This window comes from Sinohyriopsis cumingii, chromosome 3, assembly GCF_028554795.1.
Source record: "Sinohyriopsis cumingii isolate HCF-2022 chromosome 3, ASM2855479v2, whole genome shotgun sequence".
NCBI classification, from domain to species: domain Eukaryota; kingdom Metazoa; phylum Mollusca; class Bivalvia; order Unionida; family Unionidae; genus Sinohyriopsis; species Sinohyriopsis cumingii.
In genome coordinates this window covers 41,149,084-41,173,951 of record NC_142963.1, presented here as the reverse complement: position 1 = coordinate 41,173,951, position 24,868 = coordinate 41,149,084, and the positions used below count along the sequence as shown (strand labels likewise).

Here is a 24,868-nt window from a genome sequence, read left to right as displayed (position 1 = left end):
ACCACTATGACTATTATCAGGTGTTTGGTTAAGTATGGAAACACTATGATCATTGTCAGTTGTTTGGAACAGATTTAATTTTAACCATATAATTTGTTTGTACTTTTCCAATCTAAATGTTTATCCACCGGTAACGTCGACACATAATGCATTCATGGAGGTTATTAATATATACATATATGATGAATGCGTTTGCATTTTTATAGCTATCTGCACAAAGCCATTTTAATTTTGATTCGTATCGAATTTTTAATTTGGTTTTGCATACCTATCTGATATCTCACCAATATTTCCAGGGATTCCACTTTTATTCTTCAAGCGCAAATTATGAGAAATTAAATTTTATTCCTTGATGTTTTTACACTTGCACCATGATCCAACCACGGAACGCTGTAATAATAAATCTAGTCTAGATTGCAGTGTTTAATACCTACATTTCTGACCTTTTGTATATCACACGTAACATATATGTCATATTCGTGTAGGTTCCATAAAGTTCGGAAGTTGGAGTGTGACAACACTTCTTTTTTGCACTATTAAGTGAAAATGGGTTTGTTTTAATTAGCAGGTGGTGAGTAACACGTTTCTTTTTTATTTTTTTTTTTTGGGGGGGGGGTATAGCTGTTTCATTAAATACGTCAAGACCATCCATTTGCTCAAATTGGTAAATGCCATCTACAGAAAGTAACTGATCCTTTTACAGTTATTTCGTAATAATCATTCATGGAATTATCGTCCATGAAGTTTTTAGTTGCTCAACGAAATACATTTTCTCATCGTGGGTCTGTTTTATATAAACATATTTATCAGGATTTTGTATCGAACCTCCTTGATATATAGACGACTGTCACGTCCAGACACGCTGTGGATGCACAAAGGACGAAGATTACATATTTTAATTTTTAGTTGAAGTGGTTGAGAAGAGGTCTTCTGTACATTCCGATTAGACGATCATGGTCGGGAATACCTTCGACTTTTTAGATTTGTTTTCACGGACACGAGACATTTCATTAAAACTTTTCCTCATCATATGTGTACACCACATGTTTTTTCATCATTTTAGATCTTAATGTCTTGTACACTACGTTTGCTATCTTATCCAACCACTTGTAAAACTCATAGAGGCAATCAATACCTCTGAAATCCATAGTTCTTTTTAATATTTAATGATTGATTTGGGGTGGATCCAAATCCAACAGGAAGGTGTTTATCATGGATTTTTTTTTTTTGTTTCGTTTAAGACATATCTGTTACATAAGTATTACTGTCATATTTTACCGGTGAACAACATGGAGACTTTGACTGTGGTGCAATACTATTTTTTAAGTCACAATAAGCAATATAGCTAAGTTTCTAAATTCGATTTTTAAATGTCAGTTGAACGTTTAATAAATCATTCATTTTCTTTTACTATTGTCTTAGGTTTTGTATTCTGCAGCTTGAGATACTCGCCTTGTATACACTCGTTCATCGGATTAATTATCTTTGATCGAGTAGTCCAGTAATCCAGCCAAATGTGGATTTATTGTATTTTATATTACAGATCAGAAATCCGACTCAATGTGGATTTATTATTAATTGTTTTTGAAATACTGACTTATTCACCAGCAAATAGGTAGTCTGTATTTTTTATCGGCAGGATCAAACTATTATGTTCTCAATTCCATTGCAGTGGGTGTATTCTACCTGGAACCATCGCTAAGAAATCACCGAGAATCTTGCAAAATTTATTCATTTCTAACTTTACATGATCTCGAAAATACCTTTATAATGTAATCGAAACATTTTTTAGCATTGTAATCATTTGTGGTGACATTGTACTATTTTTAAAAAATCGAAATGTACAATGATGAATCAGGACGAATGTCTGAAATAGTAGCTGAGAGAGCAAAATATAAGATAATACAAACAGTGCGAACAAAATGAAGACATCAGGCATTAATATGGGAGATATGTGCCACTGGCACTAATGGCATATTATATGATGAACTTACGCATCTTTACTGTCTGCGACCCGATCCCCAGGCATATAAAGGATACATTTTTCACACCTTTCCTTTTGTTTCTAACCTGTCGATATGTTATGTTAAATTTGTATCTTTTCAGGTCATATAAATGAATACCATGTCCGAAGCTTCAGCAAGTACACCACTGCTATCACCAGTTACGGATAACGGAAACGTCAAAGAAAGTGCCATAATCAACAAAGCCTATACACCGTCTGATGTTCCAATTACATGGTATTCTGTGTGTGCTCCCAGTGTAAGGCTGATCCTAATTGTTGTATTTTGTGAAAGGCTTGCATTTTTTAGTGTTCTCAAGAACATGGTACTGTTTTGCATGTCCGAACTACAGTTTACAGGTTTTCATGTGTCCATGACAGTCTGGATTTTTATTGGTAAAGTACTCATCTCTCCCTATTCATCAAAAGTAAATAAATTGAGTTGTTCATGACGCCCAAGCGCTAGGACACCCATCTTACAATCACATTTTCATCATTGTTTTAGAAACTAAAACTCAACACACCACATGATAATACAAATAAAACTGATCATATATTTTTTTATTCACGCTATATATTGTATTTTTTAAATAATAACACTCTACTTTCTTTCAATTATTATGAAACCAAGTGGAAAGTGATCTAGAGATGACACATAACAAAAACATGGAAGTAAATAATGATTGTTAATGCAAACAATCGATAATTAAATATATCTCATATCATAGCTCACATCCTTAATCCATCTCTCATTAACGAAGCTAAAAAAAAATCAAAACCTTATGCGTTATACATGAAAACAAAGTTCATCAACGGATATAACAAACGGTATTGTTCGTTCACGCATAGAATTAAAATATTGCAGGTAGTATCATTTGTCAACGTGCGCATCAAGTTTATCAACCGACATGATTAGTATATATATATATATATATATATATATATATATATATATATATATATATATATATATATATATATATATATATAAAACAACAAGTATGAACAATGCATGAATTTACGAAGAGATGTGATTAATATATGGATTTATTAATATATATGATGGATATATGGATTATCAACAAATATGATTAATATATTCTTCGTCAACAAGTATGATAGTGCATTAAATGCCTTACGTATACTGACACTGACTTTTATTTCGAAAACGTAATATATTGTCCATCAACAGATATGACGCAGTCATCTTATGTCATCCCAACGACGAATTTGAATACTCTAAATTTACCATCCACGATGAATGGGTAAGGAAAGATTTTATTTAGTCCACCACTCCCAGGTCTGTTAAAAAACATCCTTACCCTTCAGACCCGTTCGTCAAGAACCTTTGTTCTCTCACACTGCGTCGATGAGTACATCCATCAAACCAATATCTTTAATCATACGATGACTCCTCGGAATATCTAAAAGTACAACAACAACCGTGTAATACGGGTGATAAACATATACATGCGTTTAAATACGAATGCATTGATATACATTACGCATGCTTGCACATAAACTGGCTTCTGTCTACATTAATTTCTTCTGTTTTAAAACGGATGTTATAGATTATTATTATAATTGCCAAGTGCGTGCATATTTTGACTACGACAAGAATAATTGCATCGGCTTATACAAGATCAAAAACTTTGTATTGTTTATTGCGTAAAGCATATACCGAATTGAGCTTGTCGGTTCGCTGCAAAATGTCTAACCTGAAACTGATTTTATACTATCCAATAGCTTGTCCTTATGTGGCATACAACTTTAGAACAAATTCTGGAACATTGAACGTTTTAAAAATTATTAAAGCATACAAAGGACAGCGAGAGACAACAGTTACATTTTCACATAACTGTACAGCTGTATACGAAAATTTTTCAAGTCGAAGCTTCATCACAAGGCTCATGTGCATTGCGACGAAATAGAGAAAAATTGCACTATATGTACTCTGGATGTAGCCAAATATATGACCAGACCCCAGGGGTAGAGTGCTTCACCACCCTCTCGCTTCTAAAAGCCCTTTGTTGGTGCAACAGTAGGGGAATATAAATCGCTATGTCGAAATCTCATATTCTTAAAATCATACACCATGACAACGCTTTACAAGGCAATGGAACGTAGTCTATCAATGTATTAGCATATATAAAACAAAATATAGTTTCGTGCACACATTGTTATGACACTTGCATCCTTCGAATTCTTTTTTTTAAATGCCGAGGCCAACCATCCTGATTTCCGCAAAAAGTATACAACAGACTTGATCAAAAAGGCCACCATTTAAACAACACTCAAATCAAAAAGCCCCATAGCACAAGACTCTTTTTCTCTAATATATATTCTTTAAAAAGCATAGCATAGATTAGTGTCATCTTATACCTTTTGGACTTTTTATCCTGATGTATATTACAACCTCTATCATCATGACTGTTACTCATTTTTGCAAGCATGCCACATACTATGTTCAACCAGTGGATTAATAGTCGACGAAAGGGAAGAGGTCAAACAAACAGACAGAGACATCCGAGATAGACGCAGTAACGCATACTTACATACATACATGCATACATACATACATACATACATACATACATACATACATTTTGAGCATTGTGAAACACATTTGCTGACATTACGTACTGGCCTCGGTGATCGACTACACATTAAACGTGACTAATCATGGATCACTGAGAACGAAAATTATGCTTAAAATTGTTGATTAGCTCTATATTAAAAATATGATACTAGGTCAGTATATAAGACTCTTGACTTGTGAATGGCGGAGGATAAGTGAGTTATAAGTGGAAGGGATCTCAATTTAAACTAGAAATGACTAAACTACATCTTTGACTGGATCTATAAATAAATATATGACAGGGTTTGGACAGTGCTTGCGTTTTTTGCCAAAACAATGAATGATCCAATCTGAAGATTGTATCGCGTCATACATGATATGAATTGCATCATTTTATTACTAGAAGTCATGGTTGATGCAATCATAGCTAAGCTTACATCACTGTGCTAAACAAATTGCCTATATAAGCTCTTGGAATCACACAGGTCTTCCTGTCTTATTTATCGGTGTTTGATTTTGCAAAGGGACATATTTTTGCTTCACTAAAGTGAGCAGTGATGGGTCATACTTGTGCGAACAACGCAGATAACTTCTGCTATGTTTGTGGTAAAGTGACTTTTACATCACAAAAGCACAGTATAACCATTATAGTCGAGACGGCCTATTACATTTATTTTGGCTGCAAAATTGGAGATTATGACAAGAGATGGGCCCCACACATATGCTGCGACACTTGTTCAACAAATCATGGAGAGTGGTTGAACAGGAAAAGGAAATCTATTCCTTTTGCAGTGCCAATGATTTGGAGAGAGGCAACAGATCATGGCAGCAGTTGTTACTTCTGCATGGTGGCTCCAGTTCGGTAAGGTGTGTCAAAGAAGAAAAAGTGGACTGTGCATTATCCAAACATTCCATGAACTATAGTCACAGTAATCCACGGAGGACTACCGGTTCCTGATGTACCATAATCATTTTCACCTGAGTCCGATGAGGAAGAGAAAGAGGATGAGACTTCTAGTCTTGGACCATTAATGTCCCATGATCCATAATTTCTTCCGTCCTCCTCCTCTGAACCACACCTCATAACACAAGGTGAACTGAATGACATTCTCAGGAATTTGGAAATATGAAAGAGTAAGGCAGAGCTGTTGGATTCCAGACTATAGCAGTGGAATTTCCTGGCAGGTGATGTTAGGGCTTCCATGTTCCGTGACCGTCTAAAGGATCTTGTCCCATTATTCTTCATGGAAGGTGACATTGTATCCTGCAACAACATCGATGGTGCAATGGCAGCCCTAAACATAGTTCTTGATCCAGATGAGTGGATACTGTTCATTGCTTCATCGAAGACGGGTCTTATATCTGTTTCGCTGCATAATGGCAATGTTTGTATCTGCTTGCAACATTTGCAATGGTTAACGTGCATTTGTATGCGTGTAATCTGGCTTATCCATCACGTACACGATCATGTGGAAGAAATAATGAGATCAGCCTCATGAACATCATTAGAACTATGGACATCAAAACACCCGCTTGAAATTCTTTGTTGATACTAGTAGGTAAATTTGCAATATGCATGTTCGGCTAACCATGCTCGAGCAACTCCGCAATTTCTAACGTTCCCGCAGTGGCATCATATTTCCAAAACCCACGCGGACTATAGTACACTTTTCTTACTGCCTGACTCTTATGTTCATTGCTTGTTTTTTTCAATAGATGTTATTTCTTTTAAAGGTCACAAAACAATTATGGCTTTGATACCTCGTTTGATGATACATCTTGCGATTTAACTCCGACTGTAGGTTTAATCTCATTCACGTAATGGATGAGATTTTCGACTACACGTTGACGATCATGGATATCAATTGATGCTTGGCACATAAGATCATGTTGGTAACATGCAGCATCAACTCTGTTTATTAGAGTTTCACCAGGGTTTGGTTCGTTGTTAGAATCAGTTCGTTTATCAAGTTGTGTCATGGGTCCACATTAATTGTATCACGGGTTGTGCTTCTCACCATGATATTTACTCAATGGTACGCCTGATAATATTGAAAACGTTGCAGCAACATCACAGCTGGTGACATTTAAAAGAAATAAATATAATCTTGTTTGCGTCATATCGAACACAAGTTCCCTTGATTGCGGTGGTTCTATACGTATTTGAACTCAAATTGTATTTACCCTACGAGTTTCCATGCGACATCGCATGCAATATGAAGACATGATTGTATTGTATATTGTATTATTCAGAAACATCACGATAAAGAGAAAGTTCCGCGTTGAGGAATCTCAACGATTTTAAATGCTCCAATTACATAGTCGTTGACTTCTCTGCTCATATAGCACTAAAACCGTCCAAGAATAGTTCCAATGGAACTGGAAATTCCGTGTTTCCAAATCGTTCCGTGCGTTAATCATTGACCACGATGGAACTGGAAAAAATGACTGTTGATTGCCCGTCGGCTCGTCATCAACCGTGTAATGATATTTTTAAAGATTTTACAAAGAGGTCAGTAACAAAGCTGAGACGGCAGAGTTGTTGAGTGGCAACGCCACCACCACCAATTTCTTTTCCACCATGGATGAAGCACATACTATTGACGTTTTGGATTCAAGTGAAAACAGTCTTGTAGTGTACAACGATGTGTTGCTTGAACACCAAATCAATATCCCGCAAATATTCCAAATGGTTAACACAAAAACGCCAATGTGATATGTTCGATTCAATGATATGGACATATGCCTAACATAATCCATGATAACTAAAAGATGTTAATGATATTTTGTGGTATTGACGCGCATGGTCTGGACATGGTACGCAAACAAGTACAGATGGTACGTGAGTTTCGTGACATCTGTGCGAGAGTCAATATGGATCTGCATAGATTTCTCACTTGTCGGGTGTGTTAGGACACAAATGTGTCTCACACGAACGTGACCATAAAACATATTGTGTGGCCATGAACGCGAATGTTTCTAACACAGACGTGTTTCCTTTGACAATTTGGCAAATATAACAATCATATTAAGTGTCCGATGTGACATCATAGAATAGTACGAAAGACGACGCGATAAAGCTGCTCGTGAACACCATGGACTGATTCGTAATGTTATTGAAGTTCCTAAAAGTGTCCAAGACATGTTACCGTGAATACAACTCCACGGGATGATCTTACAGTGGTCGTCGAACAAACACTTGCACCGCTGATTAAACCAACAAAGAAAATTGTGAAATATATTAAAGATATTCAAAAAGCAACAAGAAAGTCGTTGAACAAGTTGCAGTGCTAACGGTAAGAGAAGAACCAGCTTAAATTTGTAACATAGATAAACATGCCAAGGATATTAAGGAAACCACAATAGCAACTGCAGAGACTACTGGATACTTGCGTGCGGAGATTGCTGAAGGCAGAGAGGAAATTAGAAAATCCATTGGTCTACTTCATGAAGACGTTACAGAGGCAGTTGCCAGAATACTGTACGTGTCAATCTAGTACAACACACAGTTGTCAACACCACCTCAATACGTTAGCAAAGAAATGCATCAGGCGATCTTTGCAAATCCAGTAGATGTCGCTCTTAGGAGACGCATTAGCTGGATAGAGTCCATGATAAAAATGCCATCAAAGACAAATGACAAACATATTAATACCAAATGTTCTAAAAGTTTTAGAGTTTACTGGAAAGAAACAAGCTATATATGAACAGTGGAATCATTTTGTAGAAACGCTTGCTGCATTTACAGAAGGAAGAACTGAATAAGGTAAACCTTTATGGAGAGAATATATAACAATGTACGTGTCTAGACCTGTGCCGCCACCAGTAACATTTACACAGGACAACTTGTAAAAACACCAGAAGAACAACTATAATTAATAGAGAAACAATCAAAACGTACACCTGCACCCACACATGAAGAAGAAAACAATGGAAGCGACCTAAGTGGACTGTGTGACGATAACGACCTCGCGTATCGATTGGAAACACTTGTGAGATAGGTTCGAGATGGACACACAGCACCAACAATCACTAATGAGGACACATTGATTTGTCAGCAGTTGCTCTCCAATGACATCATGGACAGAAAAAATAAACATATTGCACGTTGATGCATGAACCTGTTGAAGATATCAATGATGTTTTATTATGAAACCGATGATGAATTCTGAATCATTTTTGTGCGAACAATATACTCTGAAGCAACAGGTTGTTGCAAATTAAATGCCAGGCGTAACCTCGATGATCACAATCTGATCAACAAAACCAGAATTTAATGTGACTTTTGTACACCTGCTACTGCTGTGAAATCACGCACAATTGAGATTGCAGCTAGCAAAGTTGCGATTTTATTACAGTTTGCCTAATATCCGATTACAACCGATTGGTGGCCTGACACGAACAACTTGCTGGTATTTCGCCAGATCTTGGATCATTTTGTGGTATGGTAGAACTTACAACAGGTGCGTATGATTTTACCTCAATGAATAATGAGATCTGACGAGGAATTTCGTTGTCAACCAGTAAAGACTCAATAAAACATTTATACATGAACAAGAGTCCACACTTATATCCAGCATCGTAACTGAATCTCCTCAATATTTGGTTAATATTTGGACAGTCGTCGTTGAGAACTGTTGTTGGTTGGCCCAAAGATATTACCGAAAATAATAAATTTCTATGTGCAGGACCTATATCAACTTGGTGTCATATCGCGCCTGAGTTTGTCTGAATCACCTGAACGACGCAGATAAATTTAACATGAGAAGTCATCAGTGATTTTTATGAAAGCAGGTCTGAAACGGCAGGTGTAGGTGCTGGAGGCTATCAGTTCAGGCTTATATACTGTTTGATGTTTCGACACTTGTCGAACCAGTTGATTTGATAGCTTCCATGTCATACTAATCGGTTGACACATATTCGTTTCAGCCGAGTGGATCAAGACGGACACGTTATAAATCTTCAATGTGAATGTTGATCAGACAACTGTACATTAGAGATCGACGTGATATTTGATATAATGAGAGTCGTTTGTGGACGCGTGAGACCAGTGTGAGTTGTAAATGCTAGAAATCCTGTTTATGTGATATATTATAGAACTGGTCTCCGTGATGCCTTTCGTGGATTACTCACAGGCGCACCAAATGTGCTTGCAGGACTGTCGTCAATCGCTGCACCAATTGCTAAACAAATCGCAGTGCGGGTCGTTGATAGTATCAAAAACGTTGCTGCGTCTTGGCAACAAAGTTGAGATTGCGAGCGGTACAATGTCTTCGATATGTGCTACAACGATTAGTGACTCATGCACCATCATAAGTAGTTATTACCCGAAACAGTTGTGCTACCATCGAAAGAAACAATGCCGGCTACGGCTGGTTAAGTTGTTAATAAAGCCGCACAACAGTGACTGTCAGATTTTAGAATTGTTAATAAGGCATTAGTGAGTGGATTACGTCATCTCTCAAACGGTATTACCGAAACTAATAATTTATAAGTGGAAGCTACAGTAAAAACAAACACAACATTCACCATGGATCAGTTCAAAGATATCTCATATCCCACACTTGATATGAGCGCGCCTGTGTTGATTGGAGCAAAGAGATTTTCAGTATCATTCATACCCGGCCAGGGACCCCAATTAATAAAAATAGAATTACAAAGTGCAGGACACATCTAGGTGTTTTCTCATATGTCAATTATTCTTGAAAATTGGGGGAAAACTTGTACAGAATGACGCTGGCGGTACCAATTATCCCGCCAGTACCAGAGTTGGACTTGTTAAGAACTGAATCATAACATTATTCGACGGTGCACGTTATTCCATCAATGGAAAAGAAATAGAATCCATTCCCGACAATGCTGACATTGCTACGACGGTTTTCGGACTCATCAGATACAGCGATGCTTATGCAAGATCAGCTGTTTTAACTACAACGTTCATAAAGGATACGTCTGATAATGCAGATCCTCAGCGCGTACAGTTAGGTTACCTCAAATGATGCACTCGGCGTAAACGAAGATGTCCAACCTGTAGTCCTTGGCCCTAATAGCACTTTTAACAATTCCCACAATGTCATGGACAACTTCGTGGAGATTAATTACAATTTTTTTTTTATAATGAATTTTTCTTAGTCGCATATTTGGGTTTTGTAGAGATGTTCGCAAGGTAATTTTTGAGGCCAGACATATAGTCACATTAACTTGTATAAACAACTCCAACGATACAGTTTTTGCGTGATTGGGGTGCCGCTGATGGTAGAGTTGTATTAGAACTATCAACATTTCAGAAGTCTGTGAATATAACCTTCACTTCCTACAGAATCGCTTTTGTTATCGTTTAGGCAGTCGGAAACCGTATCAACGTTGTTGTTCCTAGGATATACCAAAGATGCGCACCAACTTAGAGTTATTACAGGACAGTTTGCATTACAAAAATGTTTTCGTCATGGTCTTACCACACCAAAACATGTATTCGTGGCGTTTCTACTTACGGCTCAAGATAATAATCAAACGCAAAGTAAGATGATATTTGACAAATTGGAAGTGACAGAAGTTAAACGATCAGGAACCTTTTGAAGAATTATTGTTTGTCTATACAAACAATTATATTGCACGTACATATAATAACCTTTGATGGAATATGACTGGGTTAAAACATTTACAATACTTTGCAGATTTTCCATGATTTCACGATATTGTACTCGATTTATTACTTTTCATTGGAACACCTGAAGTTGTTCAGAAAATCTGTTGTTGACATGTATTTTCATGCACTTGGTGACGCTCGCGGTGGCTACCAATCTTATGCTGTGGTACTTTCTGGAGGCAACGGTTGAGCTAATGAGGGTCCTTGACGCATCTGTGGAAAATTGATAGAGTGATTGAACCTGTTACGCATTTAAGTAATAATGTCCCATCACGAAGTATATGGAGGTCTCAGCTAAAACCAGCTGTGGAAAATAACCAAAAACGCAATAAAAACGATTCTGGGATCATATTGAAACTTTCTTCAACAAAATTAACTGAAAATGTCTATGTGTGGTTGACTCAAACAATTAAATCAGCTATATGCAGCCAAACACAATAATACCTCAATGATGCTAAAATTATCCAAATCGGAAGTGATGATCGGTTGAATATTTCCATTTCTTGCAGCAATTTTAGCGTTTTTAGCAGCAGCCGATCCAGTACTTGTAAAAAGCTGTCGTGTTAGGAGCTGTCTGAACTGCATCCGGGATGGCTTTAACAAAGGCGGATGGCGGTCGCATACGAATAACTAAAGGGAAAGGCTCTCGATTACCACGATCAAGTCGTCGAATACCGTCGATAAGAGGTCAGCGATTACCCGTTACAATACGCAGGACTAATCGCTGTTGACAGAAGCAAATCTCCTGAAGCATCCATTCACCAGTCTCGATTTACCCGTGATGGTAGGGTGAGTCAAACATTGTCTTGGTGTCTTTATGCGAGATGAACTTGCATCAGTGGTGCCATGCACACATGAAAACGGTCCGGTCAGTCTGGACTTGACTACAGGACCTTGTACTAATTAGAATGCATATGTGGTGACGACTCGACTTTGTTTGTAGTTTGGCGGATATAGACTTGCACCACTAGTTGACTGTTGATTATTTAACGAAAGGCATGGTGGACGAAAGCATGTTTTATTCATCTATAGCAATACAAACTCGGTTGGATGGACCAATATGCGGTAATTTTGTTGTTGAAGCGTTGCAAGCTTCTGAACGTTCACCAACCCCGCAAGCACGTATTTGTTTCACAATGAAGTCTGTTTAATATTATGCATAATGTCTGTTTCGGACGATGCTCAGCCCGACCACGTGGCCCTGATATAGATCTGAGCAGAAGTGGACTGAATTTACCAGCCAGGTTGTTCTTCAAATCAACTGGGATGAGCTTTTGATTTCTGAACATCAAACTAGTAAACTTAAAACGTCTAACGTCGACATTCAAGATGCTGTCTGGCTCAAAGTCGCTGTCAAAAAGAATCTGGCTGAAATCACTGAAAACGATGGAATTAAAGATAACGATATGTCGGTTGCGTTTATCAAAGAGTATGTCGATTTTGCCAATTTTCGGGATGAAACAATACTTGGACAAACATATTGCAAATGCGCCCCACCACCACATGTAGTATGTTATTTACATCACACTAGAAACTGCTAACCAACAAGGAAGAGGAAACAACTGAATTTCAAATAGCAAATGGTTGAAATTAGTTTTGATAACTTAAATCGTTCTGATAGACCTTAATTCATTATCTTAATGATACGTGTGTCTCGATTGTATTCATTTATTATGTACAGCTCTAATTATGGATGGAGTCAAGCAACATCGTTAATCCAAACTAAACATATTGAACGAGTAACGAACATGACACCAGCACTCCAAAATATCTTTTATATATACAATAGCAATATCGATGATAGCTAAAAATGAAAGTCAGTTCGAAGCATTTCACATATATCCAGCTTGTTACCTAACCATTTTGTGTATTTCTGTTTAAAATTAGATTTATCATTATACGTAATGAATCCTGAGCTCGGTGATGAACTTGTTTAATCTTCCGACGACGCGTTAGACCAATTAACAGCGGATGCTAATTTTGACGACAATATTGTCCCGCCTGTCTACAAATATTAGCGTCAGAGTGATGTTACCAGACCCACGTATATACTCAAATATAATCTTGTTAAGCACAAAATTGAAATCGATAGTTGGGACCACCCTGATCTACCAATATCAACTCGAAGCCAGTTTGGATCAATCGTATTAACACTAAAAAATGCTCAATCGTTGACTGCAATAACTGGTACCATAACACTCAGGAATTGATTTCTACAACGACGAAGTGGAACTCACCGCTGTATCCACCATAATAACCTTTTCAACGAATATGTTACACCAAGATTGACTCAGCTGAGACAAGAAGGATCTCGACCGTTATTCAACAAGGATACACTTTTCCATGTAACACTTAACGGACGACGAAGATTGTTAGAGGCAATAGGTTAGGGCGTAATCGGTGTATTTTTAAATGAAAAGGGTGCTAGACCCCCAGAACGCACTATCTCTGGAGATTTAAATGTTTGACAGGAAAATATTTTTTATGCTTGTATGACAGTTGTACCAGTGAAAAAGGGCAATTGCCTAGAAATGTTACACCTGGACGTGACAAGTCCTGATAAGGGTTGCCAATTGTTCAAATGTACTACCCAATTATTAGTAGAAGAACTATAATAGACCCTTAATGTTACTGACGTGAAAATCAAAGCGGCGAAACATCTACGAGATAAGATCAACAAGAGACCAGTGTTGATACTAAAATACAGACGCGCATCTTTAGCTGTAGATGCAATTTGTTGGCTTGCAGCGGCAACAACTGTTTGTCTTGGTTTGACAAGAATCGGAATCACGACAACCATCATATGTGGACCAATTGGAAATTTTGTTGAGACTATAGCGATAATAACCAGTGTTTCTTGTGGTACTAGCAAGTTAATTTCGATACTGATCCATTTATGAATGTTTTACTATGCAGAACTGCTTGCAGTGGCAAACTTAGTCTCAGAAGGAGTAAACTGTATTCGGTGGCTATCGAGGATAAATAATTTGCATGGCTGAGTTCGAGAATATATTGGCGGATATGGAAAGTCACCGACAACTTTGAACAGAGATAAGGAATTCCGGTAGCGAATTTGCAGACAATAAAAGTCGAATAAAACAGTCTTCGCTTTCGTGGATTCATATTCCACGGGTTGCGCACGAAATGTGGCTTTTGTGCTAAAATAATTAAACGTCATGGGTGATAGAGGCTGTGACATACATAAGGTATACAAAAAAAACCCTCAAAATCCTATAGCGACACTACTAGTAGTAACGGTAATATCTACCAGTTAAGTTTGAAAATCCTAAGGCCACAGCACACACATTTATTTATAACAAAACCCTCATATCCTTAAAATATTTGTCTGTTACCCTTAGGTCACCCAGCATTCTATCCTCCAAATATTTGTGAGAAAATCCTAAGCCGACACTCTTTTCTATTTCACTATTTAACACACAAACATTCCGCACGATAACAATAATTATTAAACAAATAGACCATCAACTGTCCAAGTATTGGGAAAACTGCGAACCCTACAAAATTAAAACAAAAGGATGACAATTACTAGGTCACCAACATTCCTATCCTCCAAATCAACCTTGCAAATTTAAAAAATACCACGTATTCTCCTAATTTCTTTTTTCTAAGTTGCCACCTATACTACATTATCTTGGAAACGAACCACTGAAATATCATTTTTTCTGTAGAAATTCGTCAGTTCCCACTCGATCTAACACTAAAACGTTTGCCCGAGCTAGACAGATATCCCGACATTCTTCAGCAATTAAATTTTAAAACAAGATGGAGTCTGTAGTTTGAAACAAAAGTCATGTAAGAGATACCTCTAAGTAGGCTTTGCCGTCAAAAAGATAACTTGATTAGTTTGTGTATTTAGCAGTGATAAAGATTTATATCAGTCTAAGTGTATCAATTTAACGTTATTGTTTAAAGTACATAGTAATTATCTTTTATTAAACTGATATAATTCAATAACTGATAGCTTTAATCAATATGCTTAGCCAAAAGCTTAACAGTATATTTATCAGATTTAGTTATTAGAAATCAACAAATATTATCGTCACAAACTGTCTTTAATACCTTTTCACAACCAGATACAAACGTTTTCACAAAAAAAAAAATGTTATTGACCCGCTGTAAAGGAATGTTCTTATTACTGAACAGCCGATCAGTGCATCTCATCGAATTACTCACAGTGCACCTCTACACACTTTCCCAACCTGATTATCTGATTCTTAGATGCCATTTTTGTATTGGCTTTTAGTATGTTTTTATACACTGAAAACTGAAAATCTGCATTTCCCACTGCCTGACGTCTTTAAAATCCTCTGCACTTCAACGAATACTTGATAACGGGATTTAACCAAACATCACATCGAACTATGTCGGAGATGTATTAATTTTTGTATAAAGTTTTGATGCTGTACTCCTTCAGGGAGTTTGGTGACGACTGCATATTTATAAGCCAGTGTGAAGTTATGAAACAGATTTATACCTGAGGCACCGATGTGTGGACTTCTGGTTCAGTAGTGTTCGATAATGTTTTTTGCAACATTTTGGAGGTATTGAAATGTCCAGTGATATAAGCAGAGTCATGGACAGGTATCTGGACAATATAGAATTTTGCATCGAAACGTTATACGTATAGCACTCACTTGACTGTCCTATTACGTTGAGCGATTTGGATTCACTGCTTCTTTTCTCCAATGCATACATTCTTTTCTCTTACTCGAGTTCATAAAAGAAAACAAATGTTTAATCACCTCTGACAAACTAGTTCAAAATGTCTGTGGTAACGCTTTATATCTCTAGATGGAAGTTGCTTAGCGAATCCAGCCCGAATTAAGTTTAAGAAAATTCTGCAACCAGCTCGCCCAAACCAATCTGAGCTACATACGGATTTCCAAAATATTAAGAACAGCTGACAAAGTAATGCAGGTGATAATATAACTATATTCCTATTGAACATCTTCGTTACTATACGCTCTCACGGCAGCCATTTCCCGCTCATCAATCGCAGGCACCGGTGTTTCAGAACGTGGGACATCTTCCATGGATTCGCGACAAGCTTAAAAAACAAACAAATATGAAAACACCTCAGAATTGTATGATCCAGCAGAGAATGACTTATGAAACCATTATCAAGGTCGGCTTTGACACCAGTCAGAGAGCATGCTAAGAGCTCTTGGATTTTACACTATTCTCTTTGCCGAGTAACTGAAAACTTCACCCTTTTTCGACATTTTTAGGTCGCTATCACTTACCTTTGTTATCTCACATGCATATATTTGCCTATGTCCGCCAGGCTGCACGTGCAGCTGCAGATCATTTTATAGAAAATTATTTTGTGTATCGATTTGCGTTAAATATTTTGTCAGGTTCAAGGAAAAAGCTATGAAAATATTCAGAATATGTTTAGTATTCTTCGTACATACGATAATCTTTAGCCGACAGCGTATCACATTACCTTGAGCGTTCTCTTTATTTGTCATCTGTTTACGAAGAGAAATATGACATGTACCTTAGCCTATTTAGATTTCTGACTGAAATAATCAACTTAAACACAATTTGTGGTGATATTATGAATGACATCATCATACAATTAGCTCAGCACCAAAACCGACTATGCTGTCACCATTACAACGAAATTAACTACAATACATACATACGAAATTGCCACCAACAATACCACTATCTAATACTCGCGTATGTTCATATTTATGGCCCGATTAGCAGACGACTATTATTACGCTCAGAGTTATGCGTTACACTGTGGGCTGGGAATACCCTATCTACATGACTGTGGCATGTTAATAGTAATAATTTGTGACGATTAATATCTACTGAAGGCTATTAACTTTATCTGTAATATAGGCCGTTGGTCTGTTTACTAAAACTATTAAGTAAAGCTATCAATAATTAAATTCTGCAACAACTTAATAGAGATAATTATTCTGTTATTAAAACAATAACGTTACATTGATTTATTATACATTTGTTAGAGTATTATTAAAATACATAAGTGGGAGAAAATGATGTCGCCACAGTGGCAATCCCACTTTATGGGCCATGTAGTGATATCTCTTTTGGAAATATTTTCTTTTTACAACAAGCATATCTGCTTTTATTCCGACGCGTATTTCCATTTTAGGTCATATCACTTTTCTTCTTCTACTCCTCTCTCTCTCATTATGTACAGATCTTAAAGTGCGTCAGCCGTAGACTTATATTAAGCAATTAAATAGGTGCCATCAATAAATGCCTAAAAATGAACTCCAAACAGCTAAAAAGAAGACTTCAAATATTCACTTTTTTATGATTCGTTTTCATCACGAATCGTGGAAATTGAACATATAAGACTTGTTGGTATGCGTCACACATAAAGTATCGTCTATCTGTTATAATCTACGACAAACGGTATGCATTGCTTAGGATGTAACCGTGCGATTAATTATAGTAATATAATATTTTAAGTAGGAATTTTATCTCGCATCCTAATCGTGTTTAAAAATGATGGAAAAATCAGACCATAATCATGATTAGTGTTTATTGCAAACTGAAAATAAGTGACAATCGAAAATTCGATGCAGCGTTTTGCTACAGAGAATGCAAGTTTTCCAAGGCCCCCAAAAAAAATGTACGTCTGAACATAGAAAATAATAAAATGAAGAACGAAAGTTTTTGCAAGTAAACTCACAATCATTAAAAAAATTTCTTTGTAGATATTACGTTCTCGAGTCTGAGATACCACCGCTTTGTTATGTTTATGGTTAACGAACTCTACAGTATCAATCCGCGCATAAAATCTGTTAACAAAAAGAATTCTTCATTTTTGTACAAATACAGCAATTATCCTGGCATAGTACATAATTTGAAGCAGGATATGTACTAATTTAATTTCAAATACGTCTCTGTAACAACAGTATTTTAAAATTAAGGAACTTATTGTTATCGATATAGTGATGCAGCAATCCTTTGCATTAGTGCAGAGTCGAGAACCCCATCGACATTGAATTTTTTCAAAAAATATAATAAAAACAAAAGCTTCATTTTCTGAGAAGATATGGGAAATATTTCACTCGTGAAATGGAGATCGTTTGTGTTTTCAAGAATGGCGAAGCCTCTGTTTTCAAGTATATGACATTTTATGACTGCTCTGTGTACTAACTAATGAAGTGGTCATTCTGACGTTAAAGTCTACATACATGAGCTTTTACAATCATGTTTTTGTTTCAAATTATTGATAAATCTGAGTTTTATTTTTAGAGGATATAATGACATCTTCCTGGTTCCAGAAAAAGTTCTTCGGATAGACAAAAAACGCTAAGGAAACGTTTAGGTCTAGGTGTGAGTATATTGTAGAATATTTGTGATGTTTAAAAGAATCTGGAGGATATCTCGTCCTTTTTACAGTGGTCTACAAACATTTCCATACTAAGTTGAAGTATTGTAGTGTAGGTAACTTAGGGGCTTTTTTTCTTAATTTCAGCGCGTTGATTGTTGTTTTAAAAAAGTTTGAAGGACACACATATTTCTTAATTTTCTTTCATCGTATATTGTGTTTGTTTCTGATATACGAAAAGGAGAGGAAGCCCGCGGCCTATTACTTTATCCCAATAAAATGTAGACAATAGGAAAGTGGGGTCTTGTTATTTAAAAAAATGAATATTGATGTTTACGAAATGGACGTTTGCGGTCTCTTTTAAGGGAAACTGGAGCAGAAAATGTTAGGTGGCCAGGTAGTTTTTCTCATTTAGAGAGTTGATTGTATCATAGAAATACAGGAGAGTAGGTAGTTTTCTTCACTTTTTAATTCTGTATAGCTTGGTATTTAAATAAATAATAAAAGAGAAGTAGGTAGAGGCGTACGAGTTTTTGCAATAAGTTTTTTTAGTGATAAGAGTTTATGTGTCTTAAAAAATTGCCGGGTTCGTGCAAAAAGATTTGGAGGATTTGTGCGTCTTTTCCTTTAATCTGGAGACTTAGTGGTCTGAGGTTTAGAAAAACTTTGAGAGGTTAGGGTTGTTAGTGACCTTGTGAAATTGGAGGATTCGATGGGTTTTGAAAATAAATTTAGAAGGTTGTTGACATCCTTTTGTCGTAACACAGTTTCAAGGATCGGAGCGTGATTAGTCTAGGGCTAGGGTCTTATAAAAATAAATAGATTGGAAGATGTGAAGGTAGTGTTATTGTTTTAAAATTTAAATTTATGCGGTGACCCAGGAAATATATATGGTTAATTCTTTATTTACTATGATGTGTTCATGTTTGTGTGTGGTTTACGGAAGAAGGTGGTCATAGCGTTGATTTAAAAATAAAATGGAAAAAGATAGGAGGATGAGTGGCCGAGCTGCTAGGTGATTGCAACTCCTAAATTCTCCCGTTACTTTATGATTTCCGACCGAAATATTATTTTTTTCAAGTTTTCTGGGAACGATGAGAAAGTTGGTCGTCAGGTAGGTCTTTAATGTCTTGTAGTATGATCTGCCTTAGTGCATATGTCTGGAATGTGGTTCCATTTTAGTTTGTATATAGTTATATCACCTATTATGATTGCAAAAATAAATGAACAGGTCTATCTCGCTGTTTCACAACCAACTCGATAATAATTTTTCAAAAGTGCAGCAATAATGTCTACATACACAAACATTATTCGTTTTGTTTAAAGACTCCGCTTGTGAACAGATTTTACTTTTGGATATTAATATAAATGCAAGTGCATGTAAGAGTGGATAATTTTATTTGAACGTGTTTTAAGGTGAAAATAAGACGTCTTGGGTTATGTACACATTATGATAAGGCGTGCTGCTGCTTGGCTGTCTTCATATTTATGAATTAACATTGCAATAAACATTTGATAAGTGAATGTAAATGATTCCCAAATTAAATTATTTTGAATGCATGATGAGAGTCAGTTCGCATACATCATTCACGGAAGAACGTGGTACTGTGTTTATCTATTGACGCCTTAGATACTATATGTCCTGTGAGTGTTAAGCTAACAAGAAGGGAGACTATTAATATTCGTTTTTTATGAGGTGATATAATCTTCGACATGATACTAGGCAGGCAACCTCAGCCTTATTACTTACGGATGAATATTTGCGGGGACAACATGCAGAGCTAATCGGAACATCAGACCATCGGTATACAATGGGAGATAACTAGAACTGAAACTTTAGATTTAACACAATATTGGAAAATGGTAAATAACACAAATTACCGGGGTCATTTCTGTCACGGTTTTGCTTGTATTTAATTATCTTATATTCGGCAGCCGATATAGAGATTTATTTTATCAGCATGTAAATATTATTTATAGGAATATAACCCTCGAAATCTACAGAAGATGTTCTATTTTCACTTCAATAATAATCAATATGATACATTATATGTCTTGTGGACATATTGTAGTTATTGATGTCAGTCCGACCTCACATCCCTTTGTGCTTCTTTTGACCTGAAGTCCTTCTATGTCGATAGAATATGTATGATCACATAAGGAATCATGTTTCATGAGGATATACAGGTGGCGGCGACAAAGATTTCGGATAATGGATGTCGCCTTCTAGGATGGTATGGAAAGTCAAAGGTCATAATTTCAGAATTAATATGGTCACTTCATAGTAAACTAAACTCCATGTGCACTCAATAAAGGATGTTGATCATATTTAGTATGATGCTTGACAAATAAGAATAGGTGACATCAAGTTTTTGAGATCCTGGGTGTATTCCCCATGTGAGTTAAATAATACTGGCTCTTTCTTGTAAACTGAACTCATCTACACCCATATAGGGAGTGTGATTATATATCGGTATGGTGTTTGACAAGGATGCATATAGAACAACTATGGTTTCTAATACTGAATGTATCCACGTTGAGAGGGCTATGTGGTGGTCATAAGGGATATGGACTACTGATATTGTGTTTCACGAGTGCGAGCTCATAACAACGAAAGTTTCGAATTCCTGAAAGAAGCCTGTACGTGTGTTGGGAGTGGAGTGGGAATAAACGAGAAGAAAATTCTGATATTGTTAATGTGCTATATCTATGGTTGACATTAAAAAATACAAAACCAAAGGGGAATAAAAAGTTAAATTAATTCACAAAAATGGGACTATTGATATACCGGACGGATCGGATTGCCGAGCCACCCGACCCCCCCCCCCGCCCCCGCAATCGAGATCAGTATGAAAGCTAAGTAATCAAAATGTTTCCTACAGTAGGTTTCCTTCATAGCTAGAGGGTTACAATTATGCCCCGGAAACGCTTAAAATACATGAGCTTCTTGGGGCTTCGCCCTGCAGTCCCCCACCTGGAATTATGTCAAATAGATAACTAACTTATTTGTTTACGCTCCTTCTAAACGATATTTCTCGATTTTGGATCATAAAGTTCACTTTATTACTAAAATAACAGTATTTTTCAGGCTTTAAGAAAAACCATCTTTGTATGTATGCTGTGTATAATTTCAGATTTAATTTATAATTTCAACTGGAGCACAAGGAAAGTCATTGAACCATTGGACTCAATCTCTTCAATCTTGCTTCGGAATATGTTTAATCACAGCAAAAGGGTAAACGAATCGTGCATTATTGTAAAATTTTAGGCAGAATATTACACTTTTAGTCAATATTTTCTTTACCTATGTGCTGGACATTATGAAAATAATATTAGGAAAGGCACTTGATGATACGGCACCAGTTTCTTAATTTGCGTTAAAAACTGGGAAAATTAACTTTAATTAACTTTTAAATCATATTCCATGATGATGGCTCTGTGACTTACACAGCTCACATTAAGCTCGGTATACAGGATAATGTTTATATTTATATACACGTAATATAAGATCAATGTTACAGTGTGTACAGACTTAATTCAGTTCAATATAAAATTTACTAAATCTTGTGCTATTGTATTGAAATAGATTAGTGCTCTATTTCATAATGCAAATATTGGATGACTTGAGTGGATAATCCAATTAGGTCACTGAATTCACGTTTCTGAGATCAGAGACCAGCTGCAGCAACAGCAGTAAGTACATTGAGAAGAGAAATGAATAACACCACATTTTCCACTAGAAAAGTGAAACATTCTTTGAACTGTGGCGTATTAAGAGGATTTAAGGAATTTGTTTCGTGATGGTCAGAATAAATGTTGACACAAACTGTATTTGATTCACTCACCAATGTGCCTTTCCTCTTGGTGGGTATCGTTAAACCCTGGAGTAGTTCTTCAAAAAGAAAATGCTCATAAAATCTGGAGTCTTCATTCCCAAGTTTTTACAGCAAAGGATAATGAATGGCAAATGTTTTCCTGTATATCTGTAGTTTAGTGCACTAATTTATATTAAGCTGTTTTTGAAAGTATAGATATTTAAATAACACATAAAGGAATCGTAATTTTGTCCATGTCAGCTAGTACCATTTTGGCGGGTATTATGTGGTTGTTTGTTTACAATCTCATGCGATTCATCGTACAGTAGAGTGTTATCTTGACATTATGTACTTGCCTATTTCAATGTTATAAATTTCATCCGCAGGGTCAGTGTACATGATTACTCCTTTGATCGGAGGTTATGTTGCGGACTCCTTGTGTGGACGGTACAAAACCATTCTAGGATCGGGAGTGATTTATGTTATAGGTGACTATGATTTTCCTTTTTGCATATATATATATATATATATATATATATATATATATATATATATATGTGTGTGTGTGTGTGTGTGTGTGTGTGTGTGATATTTTGCACTCAACACTTTTGATGGTAGCTATGTAAATCAATTTTCAGGACTGGACATACTATTGAACTGCGCAATCTTTCAGAGGCACACTTTACTCCGATATTTCACTTCATTATCAGTAACTATATGGCTAGTAATACAATGCCTACAATCATGAAGATCACTGAATTTTTGAACTCCTGTTTTTAAATCTAGGCTATCCTGCTTGAGATTTAGACACACCGTGTACAACCAAAGTGATGTACATTGCCGATTTAACAAGCTTATGCCAGATGGAGAAAATTATTACTATATATACAACTTGATATACTGCAACAGTGCAACTACTCCAAACCAATCATCATTGGAATCCAATGTTTTTGGCCGTTTCATTGATGTTGTCAGCATACTGTGGTTAGATTAGGACTGAAATAGTCCCATAGCCAGCCATCTCTGTGGTAAGTGTACAAAGAAGGCCGGGATACAGAGTTACAGGTTTTAATGGGATTTCTTTCCCCGTGGCCATACTACGTAGGGTGTAAGAGACCGTTTTTGTGCACCAGTCTGATGCCGCATTAACCTGCCTAATATAAAAATTCAAACAAAATACAGTACACTTGTAACGTCGAAAAGATTCATCTTTTCGGATAAATAGGCATTTAAAAAAATTAAAACATCAGAATACCATTCATGCCACCTGACAAGTCAATGGAACTTTGTTATGCGCCGCAACACCAAATGAAGGCATTTTTCATGACCAAGGGTCCTTCTTGACACAGATTGACGTTCACAGTGCAAATGCAAGCCCTTTCTTATATGTTAACTTGAAATGAACAAAACAAAGAGACTGATGCTTTTTATAATAGCTGCCATAAAGGACAATTTTGAAATAGTATACCTGCCTTGAACCCTACGTATCTGCTCTTATGGGTGGCTAGCTCTGATTCCTAACCGACTACTCGTATATCAGTACTGTCTAGATACTGTGAATTAAATAATGGAAATGCACATGCCTCACCTCAATTTCAGCTGGTTAAATCATGATACAACAATAGCTACAAAAGTCATTTGTTAGCCTTTTGACGAAATTGTCCACTGCTACATTATGTCAACCTGACTAACGGAAACCCCCTAATTAGTGAAACTGTCAGCTGAACTTAACTTCTCAAGAGTGATCCTAAGATCACATCAACATAAAACGCTTTGTTCTGAAAACATTTAAGTTTCTATATAAAGCACTAATCTCAGGATATTTATCTTGTTTCAGCCGCAGTGAACGAATTAGGTAGAATTATTTTTTGCAAGGCAATACACGATAGGTATTTAAACAGTTCTGAATATTAGTGCGCTGTACACAAAAGTTCTTATCAGCGAAGAGTACGCCAGTGTATCTTTTCAGAATTCTCCTCATGCATCCATTTGAACTTCCTCAGTCTGTTTATCAAAGTATTAAATGCCATTTTGTATTCACTTGTCGTTATATTATTCATACACTGGAAAGCTGTCCTTCCAACACTCGGCGCCTTTCAGGTCGTTTCTCTCTTATCGAATTTTCGTTGATGGGAAACGGCCAAAAACCAATTGTAGCTAAGTCAGTTTTGTATGGAAGGTGTGGCAAAATTTGGATACGTCTTTCCTTAAGGAAGCTTGTCATGATGGCGGATGTCATGAAGTAGACAGATACCCCAGGTACACGGACTGGTGGTAAGGTAGTGTTCCACATGTTTGCAACACTTTTGAGTCATAAAACTATCCAGTGACACTAGCCGATTCAGGCACAAGTATATGGATAACTGGGCCTATTGCATAAAAAACGAATGCGTAAAATGCTCTTGACAGCCCGACTACCTCGAGATATTTGTGGTCATTGCTCATTGTCCCCGATTCAATCTTTATTATTTTCTCGGGCTGAAAG

General features: G+C 36.4%; 1 protein-coding gene across 4 annotated transcripts in view; it reads left to right on the top strand.

The window, feature by feature from the left end:
• LOC149802749 (solute carrier family 15 member 4-like) overlaps positions 1-24,868 on the top strand; it is an 87,573-nt gene that overhangs the window by 20,207 nt on the left and 42,498 nt on the right. For 2 of the 4 annotated variants that reach the window (XM_089952169.1, XM_089952168.1), the window contains exons 1-2: positions 2,111-2,398; positions 22,770-22,871. In XM_089952169.1, coding sequence (XP_089808295.1) covers positions 2,116-2,398; positions 22,770-22,871 — 385 coding nt within the window. In that variant the 5' untranslated portion in view covers positions 2,111-2,115. Of the gene's footprint in view, positions 1-2,106; positions 2,399-21,591; positions 21,804-22,769; positions 22,872-24,868 lie in introns of those variants that run through there. The other 2 variants (XM_089952170.1, XM_089952171.1) reach the window with 2 other exon arrangements.